The sequence below is a fragment of the Dictyostelium purpureum genome (genome assembly GCF_000190715.1).
Source record: "Dictyostelium purpureum unplaced genomic scaffold DICPUscaffold_197, whole genome shotgun sequence".
Lineage (NCBI taxonomy): Eukaryota > Evosea > Eumycetozoa > Dictyosteliales > Dictyosteliaceae > Dictyostelium > Dictyostelium purpureum.
Genome location: NW_003519533.1, coordinates 26,808 through 41,991, shown reverse-complemented (window position 1 = coordinate 41,991; position 15,184 = coordinate 26,808). Strand labels below are relative to the sequence as shown.

The following is a 15,184-nucleotide window of genomic DNA, read 5'->3' as shown; positions in this document are numbered from 1 at the left end:
GAGGAGTGTGTACTATTGGAGGGTGAAGGAGAGTTTAAATAATTTTTAGTGGTCGATATAATTGGTTCGTTTAATATTTCTGGTGGTTCCTCTTTTGGATAGGAGTTTGAAAATCTCCTTCCAATGAATGTTCTAAATAAAAAAGCAATTTTTTATATATTGTTTTTATTATTATTTTATTATAAATTATAAACTATTAAAAAAATATTGTTTTATTTTATTTTAAAAAAACATTATATTTAACAAACTACTCATAAATTTTTTTTTATATCTGTAAATGATTATATTATTATATTATATTATTTGTACAATTTTATAAAAAAAAAAAAAAAAAAGTAATTTGTTTAAAGAAAAAATAAATAATATTAAAAAATAAAATAAAAATATTTTTTTTTAATAATTCAAAAAAAAAAAAAAAAAAAAAAAAAAAATTAATTTTAAAAAAAATTATTTATTAAATTTTTAAAAAAAAATAAAAAAAAAAAATCTTGAAAAAACGAAAGAATGCTTTTGTGGTTTTATAAAATATATATTTGTACTTACTTATAACAATTAAATAATAATTAATTATTATAATACTTTATATTTTTAGTATTTTTTTTATCTTTTATTTCTTTTTTATTTTTTTAGAAAAAAAAAATAATTAAAAAAAAATGTTAAAAATTATATTAAACAATAACAAAAAAGGAAATGCCAATAATATCACCAGTGGCATCAAAAATTTAATAGTTAATAATAGTTACAGTTATAATAAAAACTATTTATTTTTGAAATCATATGGAAATGATTTAACCCAGAATAACTATTCAACAGCATCGATTTTAAAAAATACGAAAAGAAAAAGCAGCATGAATAGAAAGATTAAGGTAAACCACATTTCAAAGAGCGATATGCAAGAGGCAATGGAGTTTCAATATAAATACAGTGGTTTAATTAAAAGAAGGAATGTTGGTAGATCCGATCAGGCAGCAGTACTAAAAGAAGAGTTTAAAATGGATGATGAAGAAATTGACGATATTTTAGATGATACACCCGCAAAAAAAGGTGATAGGTTCGACGATGACGACGATGACTATGCTCAAACCCCAAACAACCGAAAGGTTTATTATAGTGAAAAAATTACATATTCTACTGATACTTCAAAAGATAGCGAGTTTATTAAAAGATCATTGGGTAATTCATCATTCAGCGATAAATTAGATGGTAACGAAGAATGGGTAGAGCTAGATATGAAAAAGGATTTTAATGACGATGATGGACCAAAGATTCAGGATTTAAAGAAAAAGGAATTAAGCAAAAAAGGTTTAGAAGAACGTAATGGTAATTATTTTTCTGATGATTATTTAATCACTAGTGATTACGAAAGTTATTTCTTAACACCAGACGCACCAAATAATCGTAAGGAAAAGAATTTATTTAGAAAACTCGACGAACTTAAAGAAGCAAAGAATCAAACTAAAACTAAACGTGGTTTCAAGGTTAATCATAACCCAAATGATCAATTCGTGGGTCAAACTATTGTGCAAAGTAGAATGGCTAGTAGAATTTTAGAGGTATTAAACGAGTCGCCATTATTCAGTCCAGTAAGTTTTTTAAATTCAAACATTGCCGAATCAGAGTTCAATTTTGAGAGTGATACAGATTTCGATAACAATTTACAAATGTTAGCAGCTCAACAATCAATCGGTTCCCAAGTTGGTAATAGTGGAAATTTCAATATAAATTCTGACGATCTTCAAGTAGATAAAGAGGACCCAATTCTATCAAAAGCAGATATCGTTTTAACTCATGCCGAAATGAGCAGTGATTTACGTTGGGTAAAGTTATATTGGAAGCGTAGAGAACATTCAAATATAAATGGTAATGAAAACAAACATAAATCAATTGATGACTTTGCTAAACAAGATGCTTTATATAATATTAAAAAAGTAAAGAACGAAAATATAAAGAGTATTTTAGATTCATTGGGCACCAATTCAGCAAAGCAATTGGTATATGATTCATTCAAACCAATTATGAAGGAGGAAGAAAATGAAATTATATCAAGTAGTAAATTTGGTTCAAAAGTTTCAACAAATTTAAAATATCAAGAAGATGAACAACAACCAAAACAAAATAATACATTTGGTTTTAAAAACAGTTTTTCCATTCCAAATAAAAAATTAGAATTAAAAATTTCAATTAAAGAATCAAATATGAAATTACTCGAACAAGAGGAACAAGAGAAAAAGGAAAAATTAGAAAAAAGAGAAAAATTAATTTTAAGTTTATTATCAAATAACCAAGTCGGTGGTGAAAATAATAGTTCATTTAATTTAGATAGTTATAATAGTGGTGATAATAGTGGTGATAATAGTATAGAATATAACAATGGTATAGAAAATGATCCTTTATTACTTCAATTAAAAGGTAATAAAAATGAAATAAATGATATAATCAATGATAATAATAGTAAAAATAGTAATAATATTGATGAAAAAGAAGAAGAAAAAGATGATAAGAAAAAGACAAAAAAGAGTAAAGAAGATATCGAAATTAGAAGAAATAAGAAAATTAGAACTTTATTCTATGAAATTACAGATAAAGATATATCTCATCGTTTATTAAAATTAAAAAGTCGTATTCGTTGGATTATAGGTAAAAGAGTTCAAGCTAAATTTGTACCAGATATTTTGTTTATCAAGGATGAAGACGAAATCAAAGATGAAACAACAATAGATATTTTAGATAATTTGGTTCCAATTGAATTTACACAATTATTTGTTGACAGGGTTAAATCAATTGAAAAAACTAGAAATAAATTAAAAAACAAATACTCCAGTTTATTCTATGACAATAATTCAATTGAAACTAACGAAGACGATTTATTAGACGATATGGAAGAAGATTATAATAAAGACGAAGAAGTAGATTTATATCAAGTTTTAGCAACTTTCCCATCTTTAAGACATGAAAAGATTGTTCAAAAGTTCCTCAAATATGAAAGAGAAAATATACAAAAAGAAAAATCAACCACTCAAGAAGAGGATCTTAATTTACAAATTCAAACACCACCACAAGAGCAACAAAAAGTCGAGGAAAATGATAAAACTAATGTTCAAGAAATATTTAAACAATTTAATAAAGATTTATAATTTTTTTATTTTTTTTTTAAATTTAAACATAATTTTATTTTGATTATTAATATTTTGGTTCTAAAAGTGTGTGGCAACCTAAAGAGTGAGTTAATTTGTATCTAAAAACCATTTGAAGATAATGATAAGCTTTCATCGAAGATTTCTTTGGTATCATTAAATTTAGCATAGTTGGGTTTGTTAAATTGCTTTAATTTATATTCCATTATTGCAAATTCTGTCATGATATTTTCAAATGTATTTTGGGTAATTGATTGAGCCAAGTTTTTACCTTCAATAAATGGATCTAAAACGATAATTGGTGAATCTTGATTTTTTAACTGCGATCTATCGAATGGAATATTGGTAATTGAAATATGATTATTTTTGAAATCAAAGGTACAATAAAAGTGGAAGAATTTGTATAAAAGTGAAGAAACTGATAGTTTCTTTGTATCAATGATTAATGTTGTGATATCATAGTATTTAACTAAATTGTTTTCGACTCTACAGTTTGCCTTTAATTGAGATTTATTTGGAATAAGGGATTCTTGTGATGGTTCGGAAAGATTTGGTAAAATATTGGTTTTTTGAAGGAAGAAGATAACCATGTTAACCAAACAGAATGATGAGAAAGTATCCTTTTCATAATCGTTGATATCTTTTTGAGAGGCCCAATGTTTAACTAAAAGAGTTAATGATTTGACTCTTGAGTCACTCATTACATATTCTTTGATGAGTAATGATTTGTGGTAACCCATTTGAGAGTTGAAACTCATTTCGAATTGAATACGTTTTTGAATATCGATGAATCTAATAACTGGTATTTGATCTTCAAATCTCTTGCTTTGAACCTTATAATTTCCATTTTTCTCTAAAAATACTGAAACTTGTTTGTAAATTCTAATATCTGATTCTTTTTCTGTGATTGTAAAGTTGACATTTAAATCACTATCGGTTAAAGCTAAATCATAAAGATATGAACCTAAAATGCTAATATTGCTATTTGAAAAGCCGCTAATTAAATATTTCTTTAAACGACCAAAGCATTCTTCTTTGATAGTTCTCTTATTACATTCAACAGTTTTTGCGAAAGCAAATAATTTGTTGGTTAAGATTGTATCAGTTTGATAGTTTACCAATGGGAACTTGTTGTAAATATATTTGAAATATTCGGGTAATCTATTTTGATACTCTAAGAAATTTCTTCTTAGTGATTTCTTTTTAATTAGAATGTTTGAATCGATCTTTAATGCACTTGCGGCAATTAGTTCTTCGATAACTTCAATAAAATATCTTGGGAACTCTTCGTCAATAATAATTTGTATTTCATCATCTTCATCAGCAGCTACAGGTTTGAAAAAAGTATTACTTGATGAGGTGCCGTTTTTATCAACATTGATAATAATATTCTTATCGCTTTCATCCAAAAGATCTTCATCGTCATCTTGGCAAATAAATCTACGTTCATTATCATCTATTGGCTCTTCTTCGTCGTTGTAACTGATATCGAAATCATTAAGTAAACCTTCTGGGTGTATTCTATCAAACTTAGAAACTTCTTCTTGTAAAACTCTAACAAATTGAGTGTCGATTGATTTTACTCTACCAATTGATTGAATATAATCGATGTATGGACCCCAGGTACGATCCTTTTGAAGGAGATCTTTATTACCGACAATAATTAAAGCATATTTGGCACGGGTGATACCGACATTGATTCTTCTTCTATCACTCAAGAAACCAATTCTTTCATTTCTAACACAAGAGAAAATGACAATATCTTTTTCACTACCTTGGAAACCATCAATAGTATTTACTTCGATATCTAATGGTTCATTAATATGTTTTTGGGTTTCTTCGATGGAGAATCTTTGTAATTTGTATGGTGTAATAATACCAAATGAAAATTTCGAACAGATTGGATGTTCTTGGACAATCTTTTTGATGAGTGTAAATACTAATTCAATTTCTAAATTGTTTTTGATTGAGTGTTTGCCACGTTCTTCTCTGCTATCGGTAATATCATAGAATGCAATTGGACCTAACAATAAACTTTGTTTTTCTGGGTTATCACAATAAAGTGGCATTGAATATCTTTGAACATTTTCGCCATCTCTTAGTTTATCCATGTAAAATTCTGATGAGGGGAATCTGGCAATCGATGGGTGCATACGATATTGAATATTTAACATTGATATTGGTAAAACTTTTGATAATCTTTCGAATAATGAATTACCTAGACCGCATTGAATAGACTCTTTAGAGAAAATAGTTGGTGGTAATTGAACTGGATCACCAATTAAAATTACTTTTTTAACATTTAATGAGAGCGGAACAATACTTGAGGTTTCACCTGATTGAGTTGATTCATCAATAATGACAACATTTGGTTTGAATAGTTTTTGAATTAATTGTGAACCACTGCCTGATAAAGTTGCAAAACAAACTCTAGCGCTATTTAAAGCCTTTACTCTCTCTTCTCTGCTTAATGGGAATATTGCAATTTCATTAACTAATGGTGAAATAGTATCTGGAAGACCAAGACGTGCCATCTTTGGTAAATAATATTGACCTAATGGATTTAACAATTTTTTTTTTAAAATTCTTTTTGCGACCTCATCAACAGAAGCATGTGATGGACCACAAACCAAAATTTTTAATTTTGGATCAGCAGCTAAAAGGATTGATATTAAAGAGTGGGCAGTATGAGTTTTACCGGTACCTGGTGGACCTTGAATTAAATTGACACCTTCGTGTGATAAAGACTCATTGATAGCAATAATTTGGGATGAATTTAAGATTGTACTATAATGTTCTTTTAATGATTCTGGAATCTCCCATTTCTTTGCTTTTAATAGTTCGAATTTTTCTAAAGTTGGCTCGAGTAACAAGTCAATCAAATGGGATCCACCAATATTGTCCAATGCATCTAATTCTCTATGGAATGTAACACAGCTTGAGACCTTGATAAGATAAAGTGGATTTGAACCGGTTAGGGATAGTTGATTTTGGTAATCTCTTTTGTGATATTTATGTTGACTTGAGATTTCGTAGAGCTTTTCGATGAAAATTTTGGTATGTTTAGAGGTTACAAATTGGCAATGAACTTTTTGTTGCGAACCTTTTATTAAACCGTGATTAGTTACTCTTGATAATGTAAATACAGGATTTTGATCATCATCGAGTGCTTTGAATAAAACCAAGTCATTGACTAAAAATCCCTCGTTCTTATTTAAAACTGTTACGTAAAGAATAGCTGTAAGTGATTTTTCTGAAGTTTCTACAATTGAGTGAACTGTAATCGATGATTTCATATCAATATTTTCTAAACCACAAATTGATCCATCTCCATTTAATGAAACTCCATCAATTTCACAAAAGTTAATTTCGAGTGCTTTTCTAAACTCTTCGACAATGAGTGGCTTGAATGTATTCTTATATTGGTCATAGCTTGAGAAGTTATCTGGAACACAAACAATATTATTGGCTTGAAGTAAACTGATTCTGGTTGGGTCGGATTTTAAAAAGACTTCGATAATTGCTTGACTATTCATTGAGGTTACATCGACTTGGTCTCTAATTAATGGTGATTCTGGATTGTTTAAAATTTTTGAATTACGATATTCACTACCACCTTCGTTATATTCATCAACAAAGTAATCATTATCCTGATTGTTTGGTTCATATTCGTTATTACTATTAAAAATATTATTATTGCTATTTACTTTATATTCTTCTTCTTCAAAGTATTCTTCGATTTCTTCAATAGTTTCTTTTTCTTTTTCGATGTTTTCTTTTTCGATGTTTTCTTTAACTTCTTGTTTGTTTTCTTTCTCAACTTCTTGTTCGGTTTCTTCTGATTCATTTCTCTCGTTATAGGTTTCAATGAAATCATTACTTTCGTTATAATAACCCTCGATATAATAACCATCGTCATCATAGTAACCTTCAATATAGAAGCCTTCTTGGTCATAGTAGCATTCGATATATCTATTTTGTTCATCATAAAAACCTTCTACATAGTTGCCATGTTTGTTATAATAACCTTCAATATAATTTCCATCATTGTCGGTATAGCTTTCAACATAAGTTCCATTTTTATTATAGAAACCTTCAACATAGATACCATTTTTGTTTTTATAACTTTCAAGCCAAACATTGTTACTATTATAAAAACCCTCAACATATGTATCGAAATCGTTGTAATAACATTCAGTAAAAGTGCCATTGTCATCATAGTAGGTACCAATAAAGTTTCCTAACTCGTCATAATAACCATCTCCTTCACTTTCACTTTCAGGAACAGCCGGGTCGGTAGTTTGAGTAGTTGAGGTTGTGTCATTAATAACCTGTTTGATAGCTTGAGCAAAAGTTGGTGTTAGAGTTGGAGTTGGAGTTGGAGTTGGGGTTGGAGTTGGAGTTATTGAGGGTGTGTCATTAATAACCTGTTTGATAGCTTGAGCAAAAGTTGTAGTTGTAGTTGTAGTTGGAGTTGGAGTTGAGGTGATGGTTGATGAAAGTCCTTTATTAATTTGATACTTTTTAGCGATAATATCGACAATTGAATTGGTATTGGAATTTATTTTAGAATCTAAAGGTGGATATTTCTCTTCCCTTTCTTGATACCTCTTTGCAATATTATCAACTATAGAACTAGTACTACTGTTGGAATTTAAGGATAATTTAGAATTCGAGGTGCCATTAAAAATGAATGTTTGGAAACTTGAATCATTAGTACTATTGTTTATGCCACTTGGATTTTTACCATAAACGAAATTATCATATTTCTTGTCACCAACATCCTTGTCATGAATTGAACCATAAACAACAGATTCGTGTTGGTATCCATTGTTTTTAGTATTAACCTTTGGTTTAGTAAAACGACTTGGATCAAATTCAAATGTTTCCTCGATTGCCACTTGGGTATTTGATGTTTTTTTATTTGAATTATTATTATTATTATTTGGTAACCAAATATCATCCAATACATTAGAACCTCTTTGAGCAATCCTGAAAGCATTGTTTGTTTGAGATATATAGTTGGTGTCATTATTATAATTATTTGATAAATGATTACTTGGTGATATTTGATTATTGTTTTTATTAACTCCACCATTTGATTTGTATTTTTTAATTGATTGACTGACATGGTTAAAAAGTGATTTAACAATGAGTAAAATTGATTCGTTCGTTTTTTGAAGTGTAATGACTGGGATTTCAATAACCATGCCATTAGCTTTATTTGCAGAAAATGTTTTACAGGAATCTTTGTCAAATTTGCCACTTTCAATACATTTGAAATCGATTTTCTTACAATGTCTGTTGAGGGCTTCTGAAAGGAAATTGTAATCTTCTTTTTCAAATGGATCGACGTTATCTTTGAGATAAAACTTTTGAGCTAGATGATTAAATTCTATCATGGCTAAAACTACAAGTGAATCGGCTTTGATGTCTTCAAAACTCTTTGGATCTGCCTTCTTATTAAGTAAATCCTCCATATCTCGAATTAGGGATTCTTTTTGTTTTTTAATATTGGTGTTAAATTCATGACCATATTCGTCAAGAATTTTTTTGATAACAACTAGATTTTCTGCATGTCTTGGATATGATTTCGAAAGTTGAACAATGGTTGATAAGATATTTTCGGTGCAAGATGGTGAGGAAAAAACGGTTCTAAAAATAAAATTCATGTGATTAATTTTACCTGGGGTAACGATTTTAATTTGTGTTTTTGAAGCTGTTGATGAATCGGATTCATCGTCTTCTGATTGATCCTCTTCATATTGTTTTTCATTTTTTTGTTGGGGTTCGCAAGTATTTGAAAGAGTTCTTTCAATTGGATAGCCGGATTTAAATTTCTTGATTATGGATACAGTGTCTTGGAATAGAGATCTTAATATGATACTAATATCAGTATTGATAAATTGGAAGAGTGGAATTTCGACATTTTCTGTACTTTCATTAACAAGGAATTTACACTTGTCTGGAATGAATCTTTCAATATCTTCATCTATGAAATGGATGGTGTTCATTGGAGGTTGATGGCAATTGTTTAAAAGATCGTAAAGATGTTTCCATTTTTGTGAATTACCATGAATATCATGTTTGCAATATCCCTTGAGTACAAATCTTTGATAACTATTACTAAACTCTAACATTACCCTTGAAGATAAAATTTGATTGAAAATAATTTGATACTCCTCTGAGTTCTTTTGAATATTCAATAAAGTTGGCAATTCTTTTTGAGTAATAATATAAAGTTGTTCAATTCTTGAATTAAATAATGACTCTAATATAATTTGTTGAAGTTCAGTATTATTCTTTGAAATTTTTGGACAAGCTTCGGACAATGTTTGAATTGATTTAATAATTATTTGTACATTTGAAGAATCTCTGAAAATATATTTAAGTTTCTTTGTATCATCACTAATTAAATCTCTTTCAATAATTGATGAATCGATATCATCATCTTCTTTAGATAATTTTCTATTATTTTTCATTTTATCTGATGTTGATTTTGGTTTAGATGATGAGGGATTTTTTTCTTTTTTAGATGGATTTAAAATATCTTTATGTTCAATTATTGAATCTTTGATTTCATTATATAATTGTTTGATGAATGAAGAAATACCAAGATCCCCCAATTTAAATGTTGGAATGACAATCGATTTATCGAGTGATGTAAATTTTGAGCAAATTTTTTTTGAATATTCTTTGGAGGAGATATCTTTGAGTGATATACTTGTGTTATTATGTAGGGAACTAAGTTCAGCAAAGATGGGGGTGACTTTGGATGGAGTTTGGAACAACAATTGTTTAAGGCATTTTCTTTGGTAGATACGAGAAAACTCGATGGCCATTCTAAAGTTTAAATATTTCTGGTAGAGAATACTTCCAACAATATCGCTTGTATCAGCTTTATACATAGCTTTCATATCTCCTTTTAATTGTTTTAATATAATTTCAAACTTATGAGCTAAATTTTTTTTCCCATCATCTTTTCCCAACATGATATCTTTGGCCATGGATAAATCGACGATAATATCTGTATGACTAGCCATTAAACTAGTAATGGTTCCTAAAATAACTTTTGGATTGTGGGTATTAAAAATTTGACTGAAAAGGTTTGGATCTGTTGGATCTATTGGATCTATTGGATCTATTTTGATATTTGTTGAGTCGTTGGTAAAAACATTTGTTTGAGGTAATTCCTTGAAAATCCAACTTCCAGTTGGAGAGTGTTCTTTACCTTTAAATTAATTAATTATAATATTAGAAAAGTTTTTAAATAATTTTTTTATTTTTTATTTTTTTTTTTACTTACCCAATTTTTTTCTAATATTTAATACTATTTTGTCACGTAATCCCTTAAGAACAGTTTGAATATCTTCATAACCTGGAATGTTATAAACTGGAATTGAAACTGGTACCTCATCGCAATTAAAAGTAAAAACTCTGGCGATATCGATTTCCTGTGAAGCATTTGTTTTGCTACTGTCAGCTAAATCACTGATAGCTAATGGAAGACAATTATGGAAGGTACTGATGGCAAAAAGTAGTTGTTTTTTGATTTCCACCATTTTTTTTGGAGATGTTTTTAAACCTTCAGCAAAATCTTTGACTAAATTTCTTTGGTAATGGTTATTAAAATCTAGTAAAACTTTGAAAGTGATGTAGGTATTAAAAATGGAAGCATCAAATGAACCCAAAATTTTCTTGATTTGGGTAATTGCATTTTTCTTTATTGTTTCAAGTTTGTCGCCTATTTTCTTATTACCATCATTTGATTGCATAATTTTGCTTATCTCTTTTAAGATTTTAGAAATTTTTGGTATATCCCTAATATATTGATTAACTGAATCAACAATACCTTCAATTGATGGATTTTTAAAAATATCTAATAAAATATTTGGTTTTAAAGTTGGATTTGAGTTGGTTCTAAAAGTTTTTGGTGAGTCATTTGATTCTATTTCTAAAGTGTTCATAGCTTCTACAAGTTGATTATGATCTGGGGTTTCTTGAGTTGGTGTTGAAAAATCAGAATTAGTTTCATTTTCAGTTGATTCGACTGCTGGTGGATTTTCGAAATTTTCGTTATAGGTCTCAACAAAAATGTTTTCTTCATTATAGTAACCTTCGATGTACATATCATTATCGTCATAATAACCTTCTATATGATTACCAAAGCCATCATAAAAACATTCACAATATCTTCCTTTTTCGTCATAAAAGTTTCCAACAAAATTACCCTTTTCATCATAATAACCATCCTCTTTACCAGCGTTACTAATATCAAAAGTTTTGGAGTTTTTATTTTCGGTTTTTGGAGTATTCAATATAGTTGAGGCTGTGGTTGTAGTTGTACTTGAGAGTTGTTTTTTTGGAACAATTGCCGACATTGGTTCTTTCTTTTCTTCTTTTTCTTCTTTTTCTACTTTTTCTTCTTTTTGTTCTTTTTCTTCGTCATCAGTATTATCAGTTGAGGAAATTATAGAATTCATGTACTTTTTATTGCTTTGTCTCATAATTGGAGTATAGGATGGTTCAACATTTAAAATCTTTGAAATGATTAAATGGGTTTCGATGAATAGTGACTCTAGTAAATCGGTAATAAACTCTCCTTCAATTTCGAATGCATTAATTGTAACGGATGACAAATCGGGCAATAAATAAGTAAATTCATGGGATAAAGTCTTGAATGAACCTCTGCATACCCAATGGACTTTGAATAATTGATCCCTAAGTGTATTGTGAATTGAGAATAGTTTGAAATTAGTATCTCTAACGACTGTTGCTGATGAACCTAAAGTAGCCAATTGTTCGTTTATGTGAATCTTTTGATGGAAGGCATTAAATTCGAATAATACTCTAAAAAGATAGATTGATTTTAGAAAACATTTATATAAAGGGTTTGTTTCATTTAAAAAAGCAGTTTTTTTAAAACTTGAAACGCCTTTAATGATGAGGTTTTGATAGCTCTTTATCTTTTGAATAAATTGATGTTCAAACTCCTCTTTATTGACTTCAACAAAGTGAATAATTTTTTGCAAAGTTTTGCTATAACTTGGCTTTTCAACATCCAACATTCTTAAGCCATCAATAAAGCTTGTTGAACTTTTTAAATTTTGATTTGAAAAAATCATTTTTAATAAAGTATGTATATCTCTATAGAAAATAAAAATTAACATGTTAATATTTGTGTTTAATATGTATAATAATTAACAAACTATAAAAAAACCTACTCTCTAATGTTGTAATTTCCAATATCGATCTCTATATTTGGTAATTCGTAAACCTCATCATCAAATATATGACTATAATCTTGATAATCACTTTCACTTTCACCTTCACTATCATTTTCATTTTCATCTTGTTCTTGATCTTGCTCTTGTTCTTCTTGATCCTTAAACGATTCTATTTTTCTATCCGATAAAATTTGTTTTATTTGATTTAAAAGATTGTTTGAGGCTCTTAAGCAATCATCTGAATCAATTTTAAAGTATGAAACTAAACTCTTTTTACCATTAAAATTGAATGTATATTCTTGAACAAGTGGATTTGGGTATTTGACTAATGGTTTTAAATCAGTTGGAACTTTTTTATATAAATCACAAAGATTTGATAATAATTTTGACTTTTCCTGTTGGGTTGAACCTTCAGTGATTTCATCAATGCATTTACGTTGATAAAGTAAATTAAATTCTAATATAGTTCTTAAGGTTATATATAAATTGTATATTTCTTTTGAATGAGAAACCTTAACTGAGCTGGTCTTTCTTTTTATTTGTTGAATATTTGCAACAAAATCTTTGTTGATTAGACTCTTTAATAAAACGAATTTGTGAAGGTATTGAGGATTTGATTTTTTTTTCTCATCAATAATATCGATTATATCTTTAAGATTATTTACTGACGAGCTGAAAATTGAAATTAAATGTGATGAAGATATAGATGTTGATGATGGCGTTTTTTCTATTGAACTAAAGCTAGCATTACCATTGCCATTAGGATTACCATTAATATCTGCTTTGTATTTAAGACAATCATTTTGTAACTCGTTATATAATTGCGGAATTATAATTGTAAGATCTTCATTGAGAAAACCTGGAAGCTTTAAAACCGGAATTGAAACAATATTACCAACATGAATAAATCTAAACTCTTTAGGAATTATAGATTGGTGATAAACACGTTTAAGTTCATTGGAATCGACCATGTTTGAGAATCTAAAAGAGGTACTCTTGTGATAATCTTTAATTTCTTCTAATAATTGAATAAAAGCTTGAGGAAGAATGGATTTCGAAGTTGAAATGTCTCTAAGGTATTTTACTTGATAAATGTTATTAATTTCTACCATCAAAGCAAGAGCAGTGAATCTTGCAAACAAAGGATTGGCACTTAATGAACTTTTTGGACATACAAACTCTATGCAAAAATCGATATTGGCATCCCTCTTGATATTATTGATAACACTTTCAATTGTATTGCCACTCGAAATGATATCAAGTATTTTATTTAGAGTTTCTCCAAATTGTGGATATTTTTTATTTGTATGATCAATTGATGAGATAATTTTGTTTGTGTTTGCTATTTTGAAAATTTTTTTTAAAATTTTATTGTCTTGCTCATTCTCTTCTTGTGGTTGTTGTGGTTGTAACTCTATTGGCTGAGGTTGTGTTTTTTTCTCTTGATTTTGTAATTGTAATTGTAATTTAAGAATTTGCTCTTGTAATTTTAAAAACTGTTGATCAGTTAATGATGGGTGTGGTGTTGATGGTATCATTGGTTGTTGTGCTGGTAATGATGTTGATAGTTGGGGGCTTTCTGGTTGTGATTCCAATTGAAGCTGTGGTTGTAATGGCAACTGAAGTTGTGGATGCTTTGGAGCCAACAATTCATTTAATAAACTTGAAACTACCAATTTAATATCTTCTTTTTCATTTAATTTAAAAACTGGAATAGATACTTTAAAATATTTATCACCACCTCTTCTAAATGAGAACTCTTTACAAATTGAGGCTGGGTTAACTTTTTTTGAGAGCACATCGGAAAAACTGATTAAAGAATTGCTTTGAAATTCAGAGATATCGCTTAAACACTTAACAAGCTGTTCAATGTCATTTTGGCCAAAGAATTCGTGTAAACTTTTTTTTTGGTATAAATTATTGAATTCTATCATTATTCTAATTTTGATGAATTTAGAAAAGATTTGAAAATCTAATGAAACCTCTTCGTTACTTTCAACAATTTCGTTAAACTCTTGGAATACATAGTTTTTTATTTCTTTAATTTTATCGCTAAAGAATAAAGGTTTTGCACTATCATCTGGAACATTTTGGTTAATATCATTGACTAATACATTCTTTGCATCATTTAAATCTTCTTCAAACTCTGGGTTTAATTGAATTATTTCATTGATATTATTGATTATTTTATTTACATCGGTTGGTGATTGAAAAATATATTTTAAAATTTCATTTTGTGACATTTTAAAAATTACTATAAATTAATTTATATATACTATTATTATATATAAGTGATACTATTATTATTTTATTATTATAAATTATATTATAATCGTCATCTAAGATTTTATTTTAATTTTTATTATTTTATATATTTATTTAAGTTTGTCTCTTTTAATAAATTAAAAAAATTTATAAAAATGAAAAAAAAATTTTAAAAAAGGGAAAAAAAAAAAAAAAATTTCGAAAAAAAAAATTAAAATAAAAAAAAAAAAAAACCAATTCTAATGATTTTGAAATGGTTATAAATAAATGGTTTTTAGTTTTTATATATTTATAAATAAATTTTAATATTTCTGTTTATTACAGCAAAAATAAAAAAATTTAAAAATAAATAAAAATTTTTAAGTTGATTTTAAAAAAATAAATAAAAAAAATAAAATAATTAACATTGGTTTTACATCGGAAATAAAAAATAAAAATTAAAATTAATTAAATTATGAATTTATTAATATAATTATTTTAGAAAGGAATTAAAAGTGTATTATTATAATTTATTTTTTTTATGAGAGGAATTTTATTTAATGAAATTGATATCCGAAT

The 15,184-nt window shown here is 27.6% G+C and overlaps 2 protein-coding genes across 2 annotated transcripts; one reads left to right on the top strand and one right to left on the bottom strand.

The window, feature by feature from the left end:
- Positions 1 to 501: 501 nt before the first annotated feature.
- Positions 502 to 3,134, top strand: DICPUDRAFT_98524 (uncharacterized protein; the record flags this gene model as incomplete). Its single annotated transcript, XM_003289867.1, has 1 exon — positions 502 to 3,134. Exon 1 carries the CDS (start codon positions 654 to 656, stop codon positions 3,132 to 3,134), a length of 2,481 nt encoding a protein of 826 aa, XP_003289915.1. The 5' UTR covers positions 502 to 653.
- An 18-nt stretch (positions 3,135 to 3,152) lies between these two features.
- Positions 3,153 to 14,604, bottom strand: DICPUDRAFT_98523 (uncharacterized protein; the record flags this gene model as incomplete). Its single annotated transcript, XM_003289860.1, has 4 exons — positions 3,153 to 4,779; positions 5,866 to 10,365; positions 10,441 to 12,281; positions 12,359 to 14,604. The coding sequence occupies 4 exons, from the start codon at positions 14,602 to 14,604 to the stop codon at positions 3,236 to 3,238; spliced, it is 10,131 nt and encodes a 3,376-aa protein (XP_003289908.1). The 3' UTR covers positions 3,153 to 3,235.
- Between the last annotated feature and the right edge of the window lie 580 nt (positions 14,605 to 15,184).